Source organism: Sabethes cyaneus, chromosome 3, assembly GCF_943734655.1.
Source record: "Sabethes cyaneus chromosome 3, idSabCyanKW18_F2, whole genome shotgun sequence".
Taxonomy (NCBI): Eukaryota; Metazoa; Arthropoda; class Insecta; order Diptera; family Culicidae; genus Sabethes; species Sabethes cyaneus.
The window spans coordinates 165,935,865-165,960,741 of NC_071355.1; the positions used below are offsets into that span (position 1 = coordinate 165,935,865).

General features: G+C 39.8%; 1 protein-coding gene across 2 annotated transcripts; it reads left to right on the forward strand.

The window, feature by feature from the left end:
• Positions 1-16,355: 16,355 nt before the first annotated feature.
• LOC128744725 (nuclear pore complex protein Nup214) lies at positions 16,356-23,668 on the forward strand. 2 transcript variants are annotated; one of them, XM_053841922.1, is made up of 6 exons: positions 16,356-16,485; positions 16,554-16,689; positions 16,748-19,608; positions 21,209-22,748; positions 22,811-23,162; positions 23,225-23,668. In XM_053841922.1, the coding sequence occupies exons 1-6, from the start codon at positions 16,450-16,452 to the stop codon at positions 23,613-23,615; spliced, it is 5,316 nt and encodes a 1,771-aa protein (XP_053697897.1). In that variant the 5' UTR covers positions 16,356-16,449; the 3' UTR covers positions 23,616-23,668. The 2 variants fall into 2 exon arrangements, with proteins under 2 accessions (XP_053697897.1, XP_053697899.1); XM_053841924.1 differs by having other exon boundaries at positions 16,748-19,599.
• The last annotated feature ends 1,209 nt before the right edge of the window (positions 23,669-24,877 follow it).

Genomic DNA, 24,877 nt, shown 5'->3' on the forward strand with positions numbered 1-24,877 from the left:
ATAGAAGTAGCACAGAACTTAAGTGCAGATGCATTCTTATTGTGCCTCACTACAGTCCAAGCTAGACGAGGTAGAATTAAGCACCTTTATAGCGATAACGGAACTAATTTTGTTGGAGCAGATAATGAGCTGAAAAAACTTCAACGTCGGTTGTCTACTGAAGGAATTGAATGGCATTTTAATACTCCAGCCTCTCCACACCACGGTGGATGCTGGGAGAGGCAGGTGTACGAAATAAAGACTTTAATGCCCAGTGAAACAATGCCTGAGCACGTCTTTAGACACCTTTTGGCAGAAATTGAATTTATAATAAATTGTAGGCCACTAACAGCCATTTCACTTGACGCCACTGATGATGAACCACTCACTCCAAACCACTTTTTATTTGGATGCGCCGGGGAATCAGAACCTTCCCTGAATGACACCTCCAAAGCGGAAGCGTCAAGACAACAGTGGAAGCGCGTTCAACTACTAGCAAAAAATTATTGGGATCGTTGGTTACATGAGTATCTTCCTTCAATCGCAAGGAGATCCAAATGGACAGAAGAGATTCGCAATATACGTGTTGGTGACATCGTAATGATAGCCGATGATCATCATAAAGCAAAGTGGCAAAAGGGAATGGTAATAGAAGTACATCCGGGCAAAGACCAAAAGGTTCGCTCGGCCACAATCAGAACGACGACGGGAATATTAAAAAGACCCGTTGTTAAGTTAGCCGTACTAGATGTAAGCCCTCCGAGTGAAGAGGGAGGTACCGCAAAAGGAGAAGAAAATTTGGGCGTTGAACTCAAACAAACAATAAAGCAAAATTTTGAAGAGCAAAGTTCTAGGAAGCCGCATGCTGTAAAGTCAAGTGCAGGCAATAAACATAACTTTGCTGGTGTAGTAAAAAGAACGCCAACCGAAATATTTAAACCATACGAATATGGGAAGAGAAAATGCATTGATCTTGACGAAGTCAAACGGATTGCAGCTCAAATTTCAAAACCCGAACCAAAGCGTAAGAGAAAAGCTATAATTAGACCCTGGACGTGGGGTAATTTACTTATGCTTATTTACATTATATGTGCGGCATTCGGATCCGTGTTTTCCTATGAAGGTTCCGGGCTAATCGCTTATGACTGCGGCAATCCTGAAGTTAACTTAACGAGTTATTCATTATTAGATGTAGCATCTTGTATTCCACCTTCCAACAATTTAACGACGGAAGAAGTGCAAATACAGGTCTTGCAACGTAATGTCAAAGCGAAATACATGTATTCCAATGCAAGGTGATAATGAAGCGCCGAATTAAGCATTGTGGTATGCATTCGCATACATCTGAATTCGAGAGGGGTTATGCTTACATGGTGAAAGAGTTTACTGCAGAAGAATGTAGACTTTCACATCAACTTAATAGAGTGACACTTACAGACACTCATACGATTCGCGAACTAAAACGAAACTCTACAGTTAGAGGTGAGAAACTCATTGTGGGTTCCGTTTCTGGAAGTAGTTGTGTAGGCGGGAGACATTGGACACCCGAATATACATGGGAGAATGCATTGGTTTTTTACGAGTATGAGATAACGTTACAAGATTATGTAGCAACAGTTGACTTCGAAAGCGATACTGTATATTTGAGAAACAGTATAAATTGCTTTTATTCCCAAGGACGATGTTTAGATTCAGAAGACGGATACATCACCTGGGACGTAAACCTTAATAAAAAATGCGAAGAAACTGAGTTCGAAGTTATTTACGAGGGTACAGTAAACAAAACTAAAAACGAAAATAAACACGAAGGTCGTAAAGCGATGAATGTTATCTACAGCACAATCTCCAAGTCGAATTTGTTTTCTATTCGTGCTAGGGAGCAAACGAAAATTTGTGGTAATGTTGGTTTTACAACTGATCACCCACGAATATTAATAGTAGAAGTAGTTGGCTTCAACTCTCCCTTTATTAGACGATCTACATCAGGTAGAAATTTTGACTTGTTTACATACTTCAACTCAAAAATAACAATCGTCGAAAATTATATTGGTCAGAGCATGACTGAACTTTACAATACAGTTATGACTGAAATATGTAAAGTCGATAAAACGCTAATGGAAACAAGATTAACATTAGCACGATTAAATCCTACGGAATTTGTTTCTAGTATAATTAAGCGGTCCGGATATACGGCCGTTGTAGCAGGTGAAGTTTTACACATTTTGGAGTGTAAACCAGTTTACGTAATGCCCAGGTCGGAAGAAAACTGCTATCAAGAGATACCAGTAAATTATAATAACAAATCAATGTTTATATCACCTGTGACCAGAATTCTGCAAATTAGAGGGACGCAAATTGATTGCACACCTTTACTCCCTGCCAAATTTCGAATCGGTGGTAGATGGTATACCACAGATAGTCGTATACGAGAGACTACCGCTCCGTTACAGCTTGCAACGGATATTCTTACTACATGGTCCTACACGCCGCTACCAAATCTTATGCAAAGTGGAGTATATGATGCGGACAGTGTTGAAAAAATGAGGAATATGATATATGAACAGGGAGACAGACGTATAGCGTCTAACGTATTACACAAAATCCTAGTTGGTCAGCGACCCGATGTTCAAGGATTTCGTTTCGATGCGCTTGTTTCAAGTAGGATAGTTGAAAACGTCATCGAAAAATATTGGAGCAAGTTGATGTCCTGGTCAACTTGGCTGGGGAATATAACTTCTACATTTATTGGAATATACATGATTGGTAGGATAATTAAATTTGTAATTGATACTTTTATGCACGGACGTATATTATATGATATAGACTAATCTCAAGATTTTAGTCTTGACCTTGGAATGAGGTCATACATATATTAATATTTTTTTTTTTTTTTTTTTTTTTTTTTGAAACGATGGTTCTACAATTGATGAAGGGACTGTAGGGGAAAGAAATGAAAATTTTATGGTGAAGGAGGGGGAAGAGCGGAAAGGAAGGGGGGGGGGTATTGGTAGCTATACTTGACAAGTAGTCATTTTGACTCCTACCTTTTGTCCAATTATATGATATATACGGTCTCGGTTGGCAACTTATAGCATCATTTTGGGATTCACTAACGAGCTTCTTGTCCCACCGAGATTCAATGAGAAGAATGGCCCAAAAGAATGAAACAAATGAAATAAGTCTACATATTGAAAGTGCACCAAGGGAGGCCGATCTGCCGGCTGCACCCGAAGCATATTTATATCCAAAAATACAACAAATTAATTAGTAAATCTAGGATGATTTACGGGCCCCGGAATGTCGCTGCTAGAGCGGAATGATAAAAATAAATAACTTAGCTGGAGGCATTATCGCTTCCAGAGGTAGAGCAAACAAGCTGCTTAGCTAGACGCGCCAACGATGTAAAAAAAAAAAAAAAAAATAAACACGCCAGCAAAACGATCCATCTGATCGGGAGTAGGAAAATCAGAATATGAAAAGGAATCTGAAAAACCATCTCGTGCAGGGATTATGTACTGATTAGACTACCTGCTTAGGGCATGAAAGATTAAGCCACTCCCATGTGTCGCATTTAGAATTTCTTTCTCTTTTTATCGTTAGGACGCAATGAGCAGTGTTCAAACAATTATAGTGTTTTAGAATAAGCGCCCGTTAGACTCCAGAAGGAAAATAAATAAAAATTATGGATATTTGAAGAAAAGTCTGGTATCTAAAGGGACATAGTATATAAGTAAATTTTTCTGGGATGCTTTACATAAGTATCCATCGATTATTCAACGCGTAGCTTTAAGACGACAATTGTAACCTTTTTCAATAAAGTTAAGTTTTCCTGGGAACAGTTTCCCACAGTAGTGAAGTGAATTTAGTTAATCAGCACGAGTGAATATCACATCCAATTTCAAAGTACGACCTAGTCGGAAAATTGACTTTGGAGCAACAACGAAAACCACCGGCTAAGACCATCTCTAGCCAAAATAAGTGTTGCTCGCGACAACAACTTGTTTATCGTTGCTGCTACCCGTTACTTTTCATTTCTACTATCTGTTAGAGCAAAGAGTGTAAATATTTTGCTTATTTAAAAGAATCACCCGTACCCACGGAGATCAACCGTGCTGAAATCTGAGTTTCCTGTTTTCGGATACTGGACAGAACCGAGGTAATTCTATTCTACCTTTGACTATATGTTGTTTTATACTCTTTTTTTTATCCCGGCGCAAAGTTGAACACTAACAGATTATCGTTGCAAATAATTAAACAAACTGCAAATTTTATTGAAATTATTACTTTGTTGTATTTACATATGATTTAGTTTATTTGTTTTTATTAGCATATGTATTTATGGTTTTAGTAAATGGTTTACTAATAATTTAACTAATCGTAATCTTAGCCAGAGCATATGTCCGGTTGTGTCAATCAGTTTGGTACACGTGAACCATGTTGGGTGCGTTGGTTTACCGCCACACGACACGAATCGCATGCCGCGAAAAGCAAAATGAAATTCACTTTCAGTTTTTCGGTAATGCAAACTAGAGAACATGACTGAACTGCGCTACGAGTCTTCTGACTCTAAAAGCCTCTCCCAGTCGGGATTTGAACATATGATGATTGATTATTTGTTAGACCAGCGTTGTACCAAGCTGAAAGGCTTAGCGATTGCATCTTCAAACAGTAAAAATTGCTAACAGGAGCTTTCAAGTTTCGAGGGATTAAGGGATTTGAAACAAAAGTTGCTTGGCCTGCTTGTAGAGTCTACTGGCCAGCCTCCGGAGAGCACTGCATTTTTGTCGAATTGGTGAGGAATGTTTCGTTTTGCTACTGCTTGAACGCCAAACATTCAAGGGAATCACTCCGTGAAAGCTTTTTTCAATCTCGAATATGAATCGCTGATACAATTCCTCATTTTTCTTTCTCGCTGTTTGGTGCAGGCCTTTTTGGTCCATATTAGACAATTCCTCTTGTTTTTGGCTGAATGGTCGGTTTCCTCGGCAACAGGAAAATCGGAGATTGCTGATATTACATCATTTTCTCTCATACGCTTATAACGATGAAAATAATTAACTTCGACAGTTAATTTTATTTTAGCAAGCTTGGTCATAAAATTCACCCTACGATAAAAGATAAGATAAGACGGGGGGCTCCCATACAAATGCAATGCAAGTTTCCTCTTATCTTCTGAACTAATCAAGCAAATGGAACCAAATTTGGAATGTGGGGGTTTCCGGAGACAAGATTTTTTTTCTATATGATGAATTAGGACTCCTCCCTTGTTTAGGAGGGAAGGCTCCCATACAAATGAAATACTAATTTCCTCATAATTCGAGAACTAATTAAGCAAATGGAACCAAATTTGGCATATAGTGGCTTAGAAGGCAGGATTTTTTTCTATAACCTACTGAGACCCCTTCGTCCTTTAACAGGGGGGTCCTATAAAAATGGAACACAAATTTCCTCATAATTTGAGAACTAATCAAGCAAATGGAACCAATTTGGCATGTGGGGGATTTTGAAGGCATGGATTTATTTTATGATGGTTTAAGCCTTCACCCCTGTGGTGAGACTCTCAATGAGTCTCTCTTACAAATAAAACAGAAATTTTTGCGTAACTCAAAATCTAATTGAACTCGAGATATTTTAGACTCTTCCATTCCATAAAACATTAGTCAATATCAAGACCTCTAAACACTATCTATAGTAAAACTAGATGATTCTGGGCCGCAGGCCGCGAATGTTGCCGGCAGCCACCCCAAAGAAATCATCGCTGTCTAGGTTTATTTGTTTTCCTTGATTTACTGACCTCTATTACTTTCCTTCAGTTGGGCCCGAACGAGCGATAGCGAGTAAGGAGAGGGAATGGTACATTCCACAAAAAAGATTTCCGTGAAATGGTACATTTCGCGTAAGGTTTTTCGCGCAATGGTTTTCGGCGAAAAAATGTTATACAATCACGGCGAATATTGCTATCCGTTTTATTTTATCTTGCTAAGCAACGGGGGGGAGGGGGGCTTGTTGTCTACTTTACTGTGAAGAAAAATTGCAAATTTGCATATTAAACTACCCATGTTTTCATAGCTACCTAACTGCCAAAATGAATCATCAAACGTTGAACTCCTCAGAAATTTGCAAAACTCGAGATTGTGACAAAGGTCATCCAACACAGCACAGTTTAATTTGTGGAAAATCAAAGTTTGCCGGGTCAGCTTGTAAAAAAAACTACAACCCATACAGCCCTAAGGTTTGTGCGAAAGGGTGACGTAGGACTTCATCAGATCATTAGATCAAAGACTAATATAAACTGTATTTCTGGCATTTATATGTTTATAAGAATCTGTGAGTGATATTGTTTAAGTGAATGTTTAAAAGAGAAGAGTGAAATATTCAGATTCAATTCTTCATTGAATGCAATGGTGGCTTTGAAAATACGTAGACGGGTGTTCATAAGTACAACGCCTGCAACCATTGAGACATACTTACTTACTTGCTTACTTATTCAGTCGAGAGCCGGGGTGGCTCTTGCCGTATCAAGAATTCCTCTCCATTGTTCTCGGTCCTGGGCTACTCGTCGCCAACTCGTTGCGTGTCTCGACACACGCAAGTCGGCTTCAACCTGGTCGAGCCATCGTGCACGTTGAGCCCCTCTATTCCTGGTGCCGGTGGGGTTCTTGATGTGAACGGATTTCACTACACAGTCGTCCGGCATCCTTGGGACGTGGCCGGCCCACCTTTCGCCAGGTGTACGATGGGAATCTCTCCAAGAAGTGCCTGTAGCTCGTGATTCATACGTCTCCGCCACTCTCCGCTTTCCGTTTGTACTCCGTCAAAAATAGTCCACAACACCTTTCGACCAAAAACGGCAAGTGCACGTACAGGGGTTAGACAAAATGATCGGGACAGGCAAAATTTTGATGAAATTCAAACGGCCATAACTTTTACAAAACTGAACATTTTTAGATGAAACCAATTGCATTCGACTGAAAATTTTTCCTAGTTTTCCTAAAATGTTTCAAAATTTGCAAAAGTCAGCGGGCACCGGAGATAATCCGGGTTGTCTGGGGGTATGTCGAAAACTGAATTTTTTAATCGTCTGTATCTTTTTTTGTCATGGAAATTTATTAATTTTCATATTTTATCCCAAAACTAGATTTCATTTCCAGTCGATTGGTGAAGAAAGAACGGAAATCCGGCGAGAAACAACCGAGATATGGCCATTTTAGTGAAATCAGCTCTGGAAATGTTGCCAGAAATGTCCCACCTTTATGACCATTTTAAAACATGACCAAAACCATTCCAATATGGATGTCAAACTTCAAAAATTTACGAGGGTTGAAAATCCTGAAGTTTGACAGCCATATTAACATGATTTCGAATATTCCCTGAAACGACCACTTCCGTCGGGGTACCTACAACCTGCTCATAAAACCTTAACGTTTGATGCTCATATTTACATGGTTTGCGTCATGTCCTAAACTGGCCAGAGCAATAGATGTTACTAGTACTGATTTTACGAAAATGGCCGTAACTTGGTTGTTTCTCTTCGGATTTCCGTTCTTTTTTCACCAATCGACTGGAAAAAAAATCTAGTTTTGGGATAAAATATGAATATGAATAAATTTCCATGACAGAAAAAGATACAAGCGATGAAAAAAATCAGTTTTCGACATACCCCCAGATAACCCGGAATATCTCCGGTGTCAGCTGACTATTGCAAATTTTGAAATATATTAGAAAAACTAGAAAGATTTCCCCGTCGAATGCAATTGGTTTCATCTAAAGATGTCAAATTTTGTGGAAGTTATGACCGTTTTGATTTCATGAAAATTTTGCCTGTCCCAATCATTTTGTCTAACCCCTGTATGTCTTCCGTAAGCAAAGTTACTGTTTCATGTCCATAGAGGACTACCGGTCTTATTAGCGTTTTGTACATCGTCAGCTTTGTGAGGCGGCGTATACTCCTAGATCGAAACGTCTTGCGGAGGGAAAAGTAGGCTCAAACCATTGAGACATAGAGATTGCTTTTAAAAATCCCTTGTGTGCATCATAAAGGCTAAAATAGTAATGAATGACCAGTCGCAGATTATTGTATTAAATGTGATTATGCGTAGCTTGACATGTTTCAATAATCTTACTTTAACTCATTTGTGACCTTTAAAAGCCCCATTGGTTACAAATAACAATAAAACCAAAACAAGTTCATCCTTGGGTTCATCGCAAAAATGATATGCCATTCGAATGTCCTCTTTCGACATGAATGGAAAGAGGCACGTAAGTTAACGGCGTCGATTCACTGTCTCTTGCTCCAAGAAGATTTTACTAGTTTACTTTCACAGCTTACCGCTTGTTACATAGCAGAAAATATGACACATACGCAAAAATTTCAATTTTATTTCTATGAGAGTCCTTATTCTCCTGCCACAGGAGTGAGGGGTCTCAAATCATCATAAAATATCGGCAACAACTTTTTAAAAGGGCCCATCTGCAAAATGTAAACAAACCGAGTGGGGTTATTTTTTGCTGGAGTAGCATAGGGAAAGAAGCCCTCACTCGGTTTGTATACATTTTACAGATTGGCCCTTTTGAAAAGTTGGTGCCGATATGTTCATGCCTCCAAAAACCCCACATGCCAAATTTGGATCCATTAGGTTGATCTGTTCTTAAGTTATTACGAAATTTGTGTTTCATTTGCCTAGGAGCCCCCCCCCTCTTACGCCCTCCATAAAATTGCTGGTCATTTTATCTATCCATCGACATTTAAATTGTTCAGTTTCAGTAGTATAGTATAGTTATTACCATTTGAACTCTTTCATTCAAACGTTACACTTCTATTTTCGTTTTCAGAAAGTGCTACCCAGTCCCAGTATAGTAAACAAAGACGTAGTCCTACGTCAATAATTAAATTTGTTCAAGCGAATGTTCACCATGCAAAATGAGCGATTGCGGTACTTTGCAGAAGATTCACAGAGAGCAAACTGGATATAGCACTGATCTAGGAGCCATTTGGACTTCCGCCCCTAGTTAGGGACCACCCCCTTTTTGTGAACCCCCCTGCATTAATTCTTTTATGTCAAAGATAATGTGTCAAGTTTGATGAAGGCCTTTCGGTGTTATGGCGGAACATTCATTCATACTCACGTTTCTCGTTCCCACGCCCCTTTGGCTCCCTCGCATAGAGAAACAAAAGGTTGTTTTATATATCCCTTCTTGGGGATACCCTTCCTAACATCATCCCCAATTAATCTCCTCGTTTTTGTCTCCCAATCTCTTGCGTGTGTGCCAAGTTTGATAAAAAAACGGTCTGAGCGTTCTGGAGTTATGGCAGAACATACAAATATACATTTACATTTATATATACAAGAAGAAGAAGAAGATAGATGACAACGTCAACCTTATACCGTCATGAATATAAAATATGCTTCAAAGTATCAGCATCCAGAACTTCATTGCAGAAATTGTTCTGACTTGTTTTACCTAATTTTTATTTAAAATTTTCAGATTTTTTAAATTCCCTCCCATGGGTAGGTGGTTTGACGCGTACTTCGGCTAAACGACCTAAAAATTCTTAGTTCCGCATGTAGAATGTTTATAGTTTAAGTTGGATATATGTGTAGTATGTAGTATTGCATAATTTAGCTTTATGTGTAGCATGTGTCTCGTAAAGCGGAATGGAGCGAAATCGAACGGATTTGATTTAAAATTCAATCCGTTTGGGCCGAAGCACCGGGAGGGCTTACTCAGTTCCCTAGATGAATTGCTGGTATGCACAGAAATTTCTCTAGAAAACTGAAACCAAATCCTACCCACTATTCATGAGATTTTGACTTACTCATGAAAATTAAAATTTATCGCTAGTTAGAACGAACGAGTGTTCAAAAATGATGTGATGTCTTTATTTGCGTAATCGAGACATTTTCTATGAGATTGCCATAGAATTTGTGGCTGTTATGCGATTATGGACAGCACAGCACTGAAAAATATACACACACGTACATGTATACATGTGTATGCATGTATGAGTGTGCATGGGTGCATAGGTACGAATGAATATATGTTTGAGTGTTCTATGATGAGTCGGAAATTCTTCTTATACCTATGCTGCCAAATTACAATTATTAATGGGCAGGAAGTTATAGTCAGTAGCTGTGTTTCCTGTGTCAGTTTCCTATGCTATTACTATTATTACTAATATTGCTATCGTTGCTGTTACTGTCACCTCTATTGTATTGTTTTGGATGTAATTATAATTTTTTTTTTCTTAATTCCCTCCTTTATTAGAATGATTTGCATGTCTTGTGACTAACCGCGTTAACGGTATTCAACTAACAACATAAAATGATCATGAATGACGCTGTTTGTCTCCCAAGGGCCCTCCTAATGCTGATGAGCCTCTGTCGGAGAGTCCATCAAGTCGAACGGTGGCAACTCACCGGCGGCCTGCTCCTCTCCATTCTTGCGGCTGTCGTCGCGGTCGGACTTAGTGGATCTCTCGAAAAGCTTTATAGCCTCGATATATATTTTGTTCTGTCCATTGCCCAATGCTGGCAGACTTCAACTGAAATTCCATTTCTAACTAAATCTTTTTAGAGTTAAAACTTCTTCAAGTAAAAACAGGTATTCGATTCTTTGGCTGATTCAAGCGATAGCGAAGGGCTGTCCTCAATCATTTCCACTTCCTAAAATGGGGTCATAGTACATAATATATGGCCGTGGTATGAGGATTTTTTTTTTCGATTCAATACCATCCTCACAGAATTATCAACGTCGTTAACATCTTATTAAGTCTTGCTTAAGTGACAGCTTGCACTTAAGACCTAACACGGCATATATACATATCTCCAAGTGAAGTTCTTTTTGATCCACCTCATCCCTTCTTAGTTACAGAATCATTTCAATTGACCACGGTCTGAAGAGCATACCGACAAATCGGTTGACTACCGCTACAAATATGCAATTAATGCCACCGGGAATAATACGAGCGAGTACCAGTCCCCATTATATACCATCTGCTCTATTTTTCGGAAGTTCAAGTAGTTTTTCGATAGTTCTGAGCGATAATATTGCTCTTGAATAATATTCTGCACAAAATATTCGAAAATTTACGCCATCAGCTACAATACTGCAAAGATGGTAGATAAAGAGGCGGCTGTGGCTTTTAATGAGCATAGGTTGTTGAACAGCGCTGGGTCAATCGTGATGACATGGGTATTTGGGAGATGAGTAGCGTCCAGCCTAGCGAGTAGTTAGTCGGTAGTAGCATAGGTGATGGACAGACATAGAATTCTCGTGATATTACTAACTTGAAAATTACAATTAGCATGCGACTAAAAACTCTCCTTTCTTTTCTTTTCTTTTCTCCCTTTTCTGCCTGATCTCTATCGCTTTTTCTCACGGCAACAACAATGTTGTCGTGAGGGGGGGCAAGAGACCAGCCACAGATGAGCACACTGGTGACAACGATGGATGAGGACGCCGGGATGCCATGAATGAACAAGTTGTAAGAAAGGTTCGAGCAAGACGAGGAAACAAACAAAGGAAGGAGAAAACAAGATAAGTACAAGCCATCTTATGCTATATTGACCAAGCACACAATTATATCAAGCCAAGTTCTGTCACTCTTCTTCCGCCCATTAATCCATAATCACCAACACATTATGGAGCTAGCGTAATCCGCACGGATTCTTTTAACATTATCACAACCACCTTATCTCAGCCCTGGACAGACTTGGCTCTAACTGCCCCACCTTGTGCTGCAAACAGAAACAGAAACAGAAACAGAAAATTTTCAGATTTTTTAAATTTCTGATGAATTGAACTTATTTAAATTTTCAGGTAAGGCTGAAAAGGCAGAATAAAGAGCATTTTAGCACAAAACGAATGAACCGGCAGTTTCGAAGAATCAACATCACTAGTACCGGAAGATACATTAAGCCTGATTTACGAGTTGGCTTATCAACATACATACATACATACATACATACATACAACATACAACATCACCATCATAATCAGCCGCAGTCGATGCGCACAAAGTTTCAAACCAGAGTCAGTCAAAAAAGGACAAAGCTCGGTGAGCAGTTTAGCACAATCTTTCCATAGCGGGCTTAGTCACGGTTCATCGAAATTTGTGATTCAGCTATATTTACTGCTCTGGTGCCATAGATAGACGTGGGTTACACAAGAGGTCATTCTGAACATGCACTCTTATATAAGTTTAGAAGTTGGATTTATCAAAAATTTGTTGAAACGATTCTTAATCTACTTAGTACAAGCTCAGCAAGAAACGATGCAATCGTCTACCGAGTAGCCGGCGTGTGGAGGTCTATGTGAAACGAAGTAGCGGTGGGTAAGGCCGTACAGCCGATGGGTTCAGCGAAGCGGTGTATCAGTATTATGCACACGTACCAACGACTGGCAAAAACTCACGATTGTGAACCTACTACAGCTCTCCGGACAGCTTAAATATTTACTTCATCGCCATCCAGTGGCAAGATTCTTGTTTCGGTTTCTTGTGATCGAGGGCAGCTGATATCCGATTATCTTTGCCAGCGACAGTCTGCCGAAATGGCCGAAAATGCCGAGAATTCAAGCCAAACTCTCCGTTTCTGTTTTAACTCGATACACACAAGCTGTACTTTAACTGTCCATGTTTTGGAGTTTGCCGAAGAATCTTCTTATAGTTGCAGCGTGACATAAAGCTAGAAATCTCCGACGTCCACGACGGCCCCGAACAGCACGAGCTAAACGATTGAAATACAAACTGGTTAAAGCACTTTACTTGAATTGGTTCAGCAGGTGGGATTGAATTGCAACTAAATTATTTTGATGTGAATAATTTAATTTTTTTTTGCTTTTACGCTATGCAGATTAACAGCAACTATAAATCCTTGCTAGAGGTGGAATTCGTCGGAGAGGAAGGAACCAGCTTGAGCCCCACGCTTTAAATCTATGCTTTGGAAGCAGCCGAGCTACAGCAAAATGACCTCAGCAGATCTAGAAGGCAGAAGACCGATCGGCTATTACGTAAGATATTCAACTGTTCTCTTTAGGGCGCAAAGCCCCAGATAAGTAATTTTGTATCTAACTATTTCTGGTGAACCTCAGAACGGACCAAGAAGCATAATTATGATATCGAGAAAATCAAATTCAAACTTTAGAGTTTTTTAATAGTTATAAGTTTCAATCATTCGAACTAATTTCATATTTCATGTTGATTTCATATTTCATTGTTTGCAATACTTGTATGATCTGATCAATGTATAATATAGCTTGCGAAATTTTTGATAGTTTGCTGCCAATGATGCATTTTTATCACTTTTGTGACTTGGTCCGGTCTCCGGTTTTGTTAAGAATGTATGGGTGATAATCTTGGTGATAATAAATATTAAATTTATTGATTAAAGACTATGCTTAGTTTATACGAAAGAAAAGCACCTTAAACCTTATATTATTACATTTAATTCGAATATGCAAAGTCATTTCAAATCCAACATAAAATACATTTAGAATTTAAAATGATACGATTGAATAGCAAATGGTAGCCACTTTGATTTTCAAATGGATGACACGTTAAAACTGAGTATCCGTTTTGAAGATATCTGGTGTAGCACTTTGATTTTCAAATGGATGATACGTTAAAACCAAGCATCCTTTATGAAGATATCTGGTGTAGCACTTTAATTCTCAAATGGATGACACGTTAAAACCGAGTATCCTTCATTAAGATATCTGGTGTAGCACACTACTTCACTTTCAAGTGTATTCCATTTGAATCTGATATGGTGTATCTTATAGCACAGATCTAAATGGAATCCACTTTATGACAACGTGTGGATTTTTTACAGTGTAGTATCCAGCTGAAAAGAAAACAGCTCAAGAAAAAATCCTGGTATTTACCGAAGAAATTTTGACAACTGCAAGGCAAGCAATTATCTGTCATATTTTCTTGTGGTAATAATTGCGCCGGATATTATTCCGTACGGAAAAGTGACGTTTCATTTCACTAGCATGTAAAACTGCGCCATCTGAAACTAAAACAATATTTCTTGTGAGGTGCATACTGGTAAAGAAATCGCAAACGAAAAATCTTTTCTTTGGCATTTCTTGGCCTATCTTTTTGTTCATTTCTTTTCAGGTCGATACTAGGCTTTATCCATTTTCATCATCCCCATTGTTGATAATTCAATAAAATGTTACATTTAAAGTCGAGTTCCATATAGGTGCCAGCAAGCATTTTGGGAATTGCACTTTTTTTGTAGTTCCAATAATCACAATCAGGTAGCGAACGGTTGCTCTTAGTTTTGCTCGAATTCGCCTATAGGCCTAAAGTGCCGTTAATATCTGTTGCAACTTGAAAGTCCAACATGCAGCTTGAAAGTTAGAGTTCGGATAATGGTGTCTAAGGAAGGTTAACAAGCTTTATGTCTATGGACGTATAGCTTGCTAAGCAGCTTTACCTGTAATTAAACGAACTTCAAAGTTGCCTTGAGTTTGCTGCATAGAGCGTTAAACAGCTTCTGAAGAAACTTTGGCAAAAGTTTATAAAACAGCACTTGTAGTTCTATTTTTATACTTTTCCATTTTCTACCTCCGCCTCCTCCTAACTTTTGTAAAGTCGGTTCATGCGATTAAGATAGACCATTTAAAAAAAGCCTAACTAACACCGACCGCTACTGGATTTGAACCCGAGCGTTCCTCGTTGCATGCCTATCCTGATGCATTGCGCCACCTCTGACGCCGCTAGTGACATGAATTTTGCCGATGAGTTGTTCTTAAGTGTAAGTTCGTTTCGGGGCTGTGATAAATGAGAAATTAGCACATCGAGTAAAAACGATGCAAATCGCATATTACAGCAACGGAGCAGTGGTATGTGTCTAAGTTACCCAAAAGAAGTACTAGAGTTAAATTCCCCGAGGTTTATGTTGGTGGTGTATGGTAAGTTACAATAAATTAAAATTTATAAAAAACAGTCGATTATTAACCGAAATTAAATACCTTAGTTAATGAGAAATCTCATAAATTTGCAAAACAGTAAGAAGTGGGAAAATATTCCCCCAATCTTTTTTATTTTGAAAATTATTGGAGTTTCTTTTTGGGCTGAACAGTGTTCTATATAGCGACTTAAGTGAACTTTTTGCGAACTTTCTAGTTCTGGTAGAAGCTACTTTGTATTCCCTTCGAAGTTTAAACATCAAATACGAACTTGAAAGTACGGTTAATTACTTAAAAATGAAGTTGAATACAGTTCTATTCATGATCATTTCGTTGGCTGATTAAGCCAAAAATCCCCTTTTATCGGAACTTTTGGTTACTTGGGTATAGATTTCGCGCATGTTTGAAATGTTTTCAAAACGTTTGTTTACGTCAAATCGTATGTTCCACTTCAGCTGATCTGCAAAATTAAACAATGTTTACATTTTTACGTTCGAACAACAAACAATCATGGATGTATCCATAGTAACTCCGTCAGGACGAACTCGACGCTCCTCCAATGAATGTCAAAAGATTGTGCCAACATGTGCTCAATATCCGCCATTATCGCTCGTGGAAAGCTGGATAGAGTTACCAAATATTCAGATTAAAAATGAACTCGCCCAATCTGAACGAGGTGTTTTTCATATTAGCGGGGGTTGAGTGTAGTATGTGCAAAAGTTTCGCGTACCCATAAATTATAACTGTTTGGCATATAAAGTTCATTAACTGGGCACATTGCAAAAATCTATGTGTGGAACACATATAGAAACTATACGAAAAGTTTTCTCAGTGTACTAATACCATCAAATTCTAGATAGAATCAACAAAAGAGCGAATGTCGCAAATGTAAGCAAAACGAGTGAGAGTTATTTTTGCTGGACCAGCATAGGAAAAACGGGAAAAACAACCATCACTCGGTTTGTTTACGCTTGCGACATTCGCCCTTTTGTTAATTCTATCTAGAAATGTCTTCATCTGCCACACCTTTTTAAACCTCATTGCCAGCAAAGGCCCCATCAGCTAATGTCAAAAAATCTTTATAATGTATGTGTGGTGGAATATACTATAGTTACTATATATATAGTTCGGCGGATAGAAAACCAGGCGAATTGGCATCCCTGATTTATGAAATTAAATTTGAAATTATGGTGAAATGTGCAGGTTTTTACGAAAAATAATCACTGGCGGGTGTTGAAAATGACTAGTTCTATGAAAATAAAGTGTATTTTTTTACCATTACTCCTGCATTTTGGATTTTGAAAAGCTTTTGGCTCCGATTTTGACGTTTATTTGGCTCCCGATTTTCTATCCGCCGAACTATATATATAGTAACTATAGAATATACTCGTCATAGCCGTAGTCCGACAAAGTCAGACAGTAACTGGTGAATGGATTTAGAGTGACTTGTGATTGTATCGTGTTAAAAAGCCGCGCGGATTGTAAAAGTTTCTTAAATAGCAATTTGGTGATTTAGATAGATTTGGTGTAATTTCAATAGTTTATAGTACAATGGCAACCCCAGCACCAGAAGGAATGGATGTTACGGTAAGACGAATATTTTGACTCGACTCTTTTTGCGCATCGCAGGACTATGTTTACAAATGTTTTTTCAGGATCTAAAATTCAAACTTCAGAGTAAAGTGCCGATTTTCAAAGGTAATGGCAACGTTACAGATAATTGTAATCTACTTGCTTCAGCCAGCGTTTACGGCTTAATTTTCGCTGGCACAACAACGGCACAGTTAAAAGGTGGAACAAATTCATTTTGTTAAAAACATTCAGTCTGATTGATTTATTTTTTTCACAGTGTTGCAACTTAAAGATGTCACTGCGGAACGGATTATTGATATACCTGTTCCGTTGCGGACGGTTCCCCTACCTAGTGAACCATTTCAGATTGTAGTTAGCAGCGATCATGGATTTTTAGCGGTAGATGTGGTCAATAATGGTGTGCCCTTTATATACATCTTCTCAGTTCCTTCTTTTCTTACCGCAACCGTTGCTAAACTTCATGAAATAAGAACGTCGCCTGAAGGAGGAGTTAGAAGCACTCAAATACTCTGGAATCCGGTAATTCATAACATGTTCTCAGTGCGCACTGACAACGGCGCGCTTTCCGTGTATACACTAAAAGAACCGACTGGAATAGAATTTCACTCACTAGATAAGAGTGAAGGAGTTATTTGCGCTTGTTGGAGTCCCAAAGGAAAGCAACTAGTAGCAGGTTTCACTAACGGAAAGCTGGTACAATATAAACCGGATCTAAAAGTTGCAAGAACTATTATTTGTCCCACTGGTGTGCTGGAAGGTAATTTTGATGTGATTGCGCTGCAGTGGTTATCAACGTATCAGTTCGCAGCAGTGTTTTTGCTCCATGCAGATGACAGTGTCCCTGCACTGTTCATAGTGAATGCTCCTAAAACAGGAAATCCAGTTTTTATAAATTACGACGACATATGCTACAGTCAAAGCGTTCCACGTAAAGGTCAGGTTTTCTTACAGCATATTATGCAATGGAATCTTCTGCTTATGGCTTCGGCCAATAGTATGGAGGTGGGTATTTTGGGGACAACCGAGAACGGGGAAACACCAACATGGTATCAATGGACGACAACAGACGAAGCTCGTGCGGAGCTTCCTCTTTCGTCGGATAAACAAGAAACATTTCCGGTCGGATTGTCTCTGGAGACCGGCTGCACCCATCAAGTGATAATTGGCGAGCAAACCTTTCCCGTTATGCCGATGATTCACATGCTGTCTACATACGGATTTCTCGTGTCTTTCAATGTTCTTAACACAGCTGCAAACATTCCGAATATCTGTTCACCCCCAAAGCCGACAGTCGATACCTCTGGAAAATTTGAAAAGATTGATATCGGTAAACAAACGGACGTGCCTGTAACAGTTGTAACCCACTCACAGGCGTCTGATATATCATTCACTCTTCCTGCTGGAGCAACGTCCACACCGGCTGCATTGAAAACAAAATCTTTTTTTAGCCCCAGCGAAACCAAGACAACTGCAAATCTTTTCGGTGCTGCAGCTTCCAATATAGCCCCAGCAACAGTTATGCCGACTTTCGGCAAACAAATTACATTCGGCGGACCTCCAAACATGAATGTAGAAACGATAAAAGCTGGTGTTAGTGCTAGTACATCTTCCTCAAACGGATTACCAGTTCAAACATTCTTAGTTCCTCAAACTCAACCCTCTATGCCAAAAACGTCTCTCAATCAGTTCCAAAAACCTGCAGAATCTTCAAAACCGTTAATAACAGTTCCACCAACCTACACACCTCCGCCAACAGAAGGCGAAAATTCTCGCCCTGTTCCATCCGGTAATCTTGCACAGCAAACCAACTATGTTCAGAAAAAAGCAGACGCTTCAGACGACACTAATTCTGTAATTAGGTCTATGATAGCAGAAGAAATGAATAAATTTGAAGAAGAGCTTAAAAGTCTACAATATCGCTGCAAGTCACTAAGCACATCCGTTGGTTCTAAGGACGACTCAGCTACTATTGTAAAAAATCTCAAAGAGTTGCAGGACTTGAGCGTGCAAGCTACGGAGAGCACTGACTCACTTACATCCGATGTTCAAGCACTCCGCTTAAGTTTGAACGAGGCGTTCGCTATGATAGCTGAAGCAAATAGTAAAAATTCCATCTATAAAAATCCGAGCCCAAATCAATTTCAGGAAACACACGCCATGTCTCAGTCAAGTCGGCGTCAATTGGCCAGTCTCCAGAATCAGCTGACCACAAACAACAATCAGTTGCAGATCGTGAATAAACAGATCGATGCTCAATGGTCAAGCTTTCAAGAAGCGAACAATGCAAATTCGAAACGTAGAATGCATGTTCCTAGTTTAGAAGTCCTATATCAAACGCTTTCTAAGCAGCAGGAAATTCTTAACAGGCACCGGGAGAAACTAAGTTATATCAAAGGACGCCTTGGTATGCGTGAAAGCATTCGTGGATTAGAAAAAGGGCACCGAAAAGAATCGCCCTTTGCCGTAGATAGTGGAACGCCAGTTGACTCTCTTACTGATTCTATCATTTCTATGACACTCGCTGATAAAATACGCGAAGACATGCGACTTATGACCGAATCCAAAATGGTCTCTCTTAGGAATATGCTTCGAAACAGACGAATTGTCATTATCAAACCAGGCAGACCGGATCGCATAGGCCTTAATTCAGAGGTTGTACGGGAGCGACGAAATGAAGTGCGACGTGTAAATTTGGAAAAAAATAAGATAAAACCAGACACTTTTGCGACGCTTCATTCAACGCAAATTATCGCGGATAATAGTGAAAAGTCTAAAACGAAAGCAAAAACATCTCAGCATTCTATTGAAGGCGTCAAGTTTACCCCCGTGACTAACTCAGAACTAACTAAAGTATTTGAAATACCCAAAACAATGAGTTTGCCAGCCTTTGCATCTAATTCTGCAGCAGCTGTATTAGCGCCTCCGGCTACCAGACGTCCAGTTGCGCCGACTCCAGCAGCGGCTGGGATATTTAATTTTGCACCTTCTGCAACGGCGACTGCAACGGTACCGACGGGAACAAGCAAAGCTACTCCAGTAATCTTCAATACTCCGATGACGACTGCCAGTAGCGCTGCTCCTGTTTTTAGTTTCGGACAAACATCAACGGTAAGTATGGTAGGTCAAAAGTTATTTCATTGAATATCTTAAAAGAAAGAAAAAAACGAATTTATTCATCAGACAGGCTCGCAACATCGTGCATTCTTCCAGAAACTTTTGCGTTCTTTTTCTTTTTCTATTTTGTGGTGCTTCTCCTTGCTACAAAAGCAAAATATCTTTGCTTGTCTTCTTTTCATGCAAATTTAAAGCTTTTAATTGTAGGAGAAATAGTAGGCATAGCATAGAATACAAGAATATAAAAAAGGTGACATTGATTGTAAAACGGATCATTAGCCTTTCAGAAGCGCACGAATAAACACTGATTTTAGTAATTTCCCAGAATTTGGATATTCGCCTTCATAATACACGATGATTTTGAGCATATAAAATGTTTACTGTAATTCAAAGTATCATTGACTGAAGTTATTGGAGCGTCTTAGTAGAATACAGTGATACAAATCCGTATTCGTACGCCAACATGCAGATTTCGTTTTTCTAATAATTTCAAGGTATGATATCGGGTTTTGGCAAATGGTTATTTATCTGGAAAAAATATAAATTAGCGCATGAAAATATTCACTCAAATTCATATTCGTACGGGATTAACATTAAAAGTTTGGAATTCGCAGATGTGGCTTAATTTCAAAGATTAGTACTTAGTATGGTATCCCTTGGTCATTGCAACTGCCTTTAGTCGTTTTGGGATGCTGTCTACGAGTTTTTTCCTGTATTCGGTGGGAATTCGGTCTCATTCGTCCATCAAGAGCTTTCTAAGATCGTTTTTGTTAGAAATCTGATGGTTTTAACTTTTTTGTCGAAATATTCCAATAGGTTTTCAATGGGATTGATGTCAGGAGATATTGTGGTTGAGTATTAATAAGTTTTGAGCAGTTGTAAAGTAACCATGTGCGTTTCTTAAGTGCTTTGTGCTTTGGGTCATTGTCTCGGTAAAACTTGAACCTGTGACTAAATCCCATTTTGTTGGCACTTGGATTCAAATTTTGCTTTAAAATGTCCAAATAGACATTTTGATCCATTATGCCATCGATGAAGACTAAATTACCAACACCTTTAGCCATAATCCACCCCGTTACCATCACTCCACCCCCGCCGTATTTAACCATTGCTTTCAGATTTTTTACATTTAGTTCATCGTTTGTCTTTTACCATATCATCTTAACCAATTTTCAAAATTGAATTTCATTAATAATATTTATTCGCGACAGTAACGTATTTCACCTACGACTTGCAGGCTTCATCAGTGTCTGCTTTCGAACTTCGAACTGTCTACCCAGTTTTACTGCTAACCCGTTAATAGCCAAATAAGCGATCTTTTTGTTACCAACGGAATAGCAGCACTAAAACTATACTTTCTTCAACAATATTGTAGATAATAATTAACTCTAAAATTGCCCTTTACAATACTTTTTCGAATTTTGTTTCGCTGATGTGTTGTAGTCATATGAGCATCTGCTCAGCAAAACACCGAAAATGAAGCCTGCCGTTACCAAGGATTCCTCAGCCGTTACTAAAAATTTTCTTTTGATACTTTTTTTTTCTCGCAAACAAAAAGTCAAACAGTTCTAACAATAATAATAATTACATTTTGTCTTTACAGAATTTCAGCTTACCGTCTAAAGCTAAGGAAGTTTCATTAGGTAAAGAATCATTGTTGTTTGGTAACACAACCATCAAACAAATTTCAGCACCTGTCGATGCCACTACACCATGCAATACTGAACATGCGAAATTGGAATCGGAACTGTCAAAACCTATTTCAGTTTTTGGCTTAACTAACACCACTATTCAAGCCATTGTCAAAGAAGATAAGCCCTCGATAGAAACAGAACCTGTTGCTAAACCAGGTCTTGCATTTGGATCTGCAATCAATAAATCACCAACATTTTCTTTTGGATCCGCTATCACTGGCCCACTTAACTTTGGATCGTCTCAAACAGTTGTATCCGGAACGACTACTGTAACTCCTGTTTTAAACCTTTCTAAGGCAAAGGAGGATGATTCGAAAAAAGAAAAAAAGGCTATAGACGATCTTAAGAAGGACGCTCCATTAAAATCCGGTTATGATAGTAACGGAGCTGATAACGGTGGAGCGGCGGCTGCTTTTCCGGCTCTGACAAGCCTTTTGAAAAAAGTGGAGCAGCCCGCGGCGACACCTTCCAGCTTATTCGGCGGTATTGCTCCTAAAACTACCGGTTCTAGTACACTCGGCGCTGCAGTTAATACAACTACTACCGGTGGTGGGCTGTTCGGAAGTATTAAAAGTACGATAGGAAAAGATTCGTCGTTAGAAAAGCCTACTGCTACCATTTCTGGTGCAGAGAGTACCTCAACAACACCAACAGCAGCTGTACCGTCTACTAGCGGTACAGGTAGCACATTGTTTGGTTCTCTAAAATTATCGACAACAACAAGTTCTGCAGGAGGATTTTCCTTCAGCGGTTTTGGTACCAATGCAAAACCTACTAACCTATCCACTAAATCGGATCCTCCTGAATCTGAACCAACAATTAGCTCCAGTACACTTGTCTCGTCTTTTGATCCTGTCACGACTGCTACTGCTGCGACAATAGCTCCTATCACATCAACGGTAGCTACTACTGGTTCTGCAACTACTACAGGTTTCTCATTCGGATCGGTGTTATCACCAACTGCAACATCAGCATCAGCTCTAAAGGAATCTTCCACAACTCTATCGAATACAACTAATGTGCAGACGACTACCGCAGATTCTACCAGCAATCTATTCGGTGCAATTAACATATGCTCACCAACAGTAGCAACAACCACTAAATCCCAATCAACAAACATCTTTGGTAGTACAGCTTTCTCCGTCCCCAAAACAGAAACTACTTCTATTTTTGGAGATAATTCTTCCTCCGCTGCTGTGAATACATCTTTTGAAACCGCATCTTCTGAGGTACCCAAGACGGTTACTAACTTATTTGGGGCAGTTTCTATTGCCGCTACGACTAGTAATGAAACGGGTTTGTTCGGATCAGTTACCACTAGTGCCAATGGTTCGGTATTTGGGACCACTTCACCAACCGCAAGTTCCCCGTTCAGTGCAACAGCTGCTCAAACCGGGACTTTTTTCGGATCAGTTGCGGCAACTCCTGGCCAAGCTGGGGCAAGTCAAGGTAACTCAGTGATAGGAAATATGTTGTTAATATTTACAAATAATTATTCTTCTCGTTCGTAGGCTCTATTTTCGGCGGTGCATCAGCAAGCTCTCAACCAACGGCAGGCCTTTTCGGAACGACCGCTGCACCAGCAGCAACGACCGCCTCCAACATATTTGGAACAACCGCCACTGTGGCTAGTGGTAATTTCTTTGGTTCAGCAGTGACCAGCCCAGCAGCAGGAGGATCCCTGTTTGGTGGTTCATCCGCGTTCAGTACTTCAAATGCTCAGAGTACAGGAAATATTTTCGGTAGTTCTGCCACCGGAGCTACTGGATTTGGGACATCGGCTTTTGGACAGCCTGGTTCACCTCAATCGGGGCAATCCATTTTCGGAGGAGCAAGCACTACGTCTGCTTTTGGCGGTACCAGGTAATTTGATATGAGTTTTTTTGGGTTTAAAAAAATGTTTGTAGCAAATTCTTCACTTTCAGTTTTGTTGGATCACCTGGAGGAGCATTCAGTCAGCCTACCGGTGGCAGTGTAGCACAGGCTGGTTTTGGCTCTCCTACCCCATCTGCTTTCAACAAACCTGCGTTCGGTGGTGCAGCAACCTTCGGTAGTTCACCTGCTTTCGGCGGTGCACCTACCTTTGGCGGTGCACCAACATTCGGTAGTCCACCAGCATTCGGTAGCAAACCGGCCTTTGGCGGCGGTGCTGTTGGTTTTGGACAAGCCACGCTGAGTCCATCAACACAGTCTAGCAACCTGTTTGAGCAGCTAGGTTCATCATCTTCGGGCGTTTCTTTCGGCAACCTTGCTCAGCAGCAAACCCAAAAGCCGGCTCAATTTGGTGGATCATCGTTCTCGAGTTGGCGGTCCTAGGATAAGCAAGTGAGTTGATGGTAATATTATGTGTACCATTATTATAAAAGAACAGCGACATTGTGCTTATAAGTAACGTTTTATTCGAAAGAAAATCTATTTTTTTAATTTTACTTACAATATTGGACATTACGAAGCTCTCTAGTCGCAATGTTACCGAGTGTCGTTGACAAGCGTGAGTCGGAATTTCGAACCTTGGGCTATTCGATATCTGTGACTTTAACATGACCTTTACATATTATTCCTTCGTACCAAGATCCAAGGTAGTAAGTTTCAAAGAATAGGAAAAACACAAACACAAAAAGCACACGATTCTTTATAGGTACCCCCTTTTTCGCTGCACTTTGTTTTTCCAAGGATAAAAGCTCTGCTCCCAAAGAAAATTATAGTTGTAAGTATGAAGAAGTTGCAAAAGGAGGCGGAACTAAAATTAACCTATGAGTGCCCTTGAAAGATAGTAATATCCCAGCATCTGATCTTCAAGAAGTGAAACGGTAGATCGGATTGCTGAAGACCAACAAAGTCGCCGATAAGGATACATAAACGTAGCCAAGAAACGCTGGCACCGGCTCTACAGTGGATTATCTCCATATGAGAGGAGGAGATCACATCTTAATTGATTTCAAAGTAGCCTACGATGCAGTCGATCGACCGCCGACCAGCTATGGCAGATAATGCATGAAACGGTTTTCGGGAAGCTGACGCGACTGATCAGAGCTACCTTGAGGGTGAGGGTTGAAACAAGGTGACAGTTTATGCTGCATACTGTTCAACATCGCTCAATGAGAGAATGATCCCACGAGGGGACATCGAAACGAGAGGCACGATTTGCTTTAAGGGTAGCCAACTCCTAGACTTTGCAGATAACTTTCATATCACTGACTAGGCCCCGTACAAAGTGTACCCTGTACAAGACGTTTATTAGATCGGTTGTTCTCTACGGGCATGAAACGTGGACAATGCTTGAGGAGGACTGGGGTATGCTCAGGGTGTTCGAAAGACGAGTGCTAAGAACGATCTTCGACGGTATACAGGAGAATGGAGCATGGAGGCGAAATATAAATCATGAACTCACACAGCTCTATTGCGAACCCAGTATTCAAAAGATGGCTAAAGCTGAACGAATGCAATGGACAGGGCATGTTGCAAGAATGCGGGACAAAAATGGTGTTCGCTTCAAATCCGGTAGGAACAAGAACACCAGGGGCGCAGGGAGCAAACTGGTTAGACAAGATGGAGCGAGAGTCTGGCGGAGAGTACAT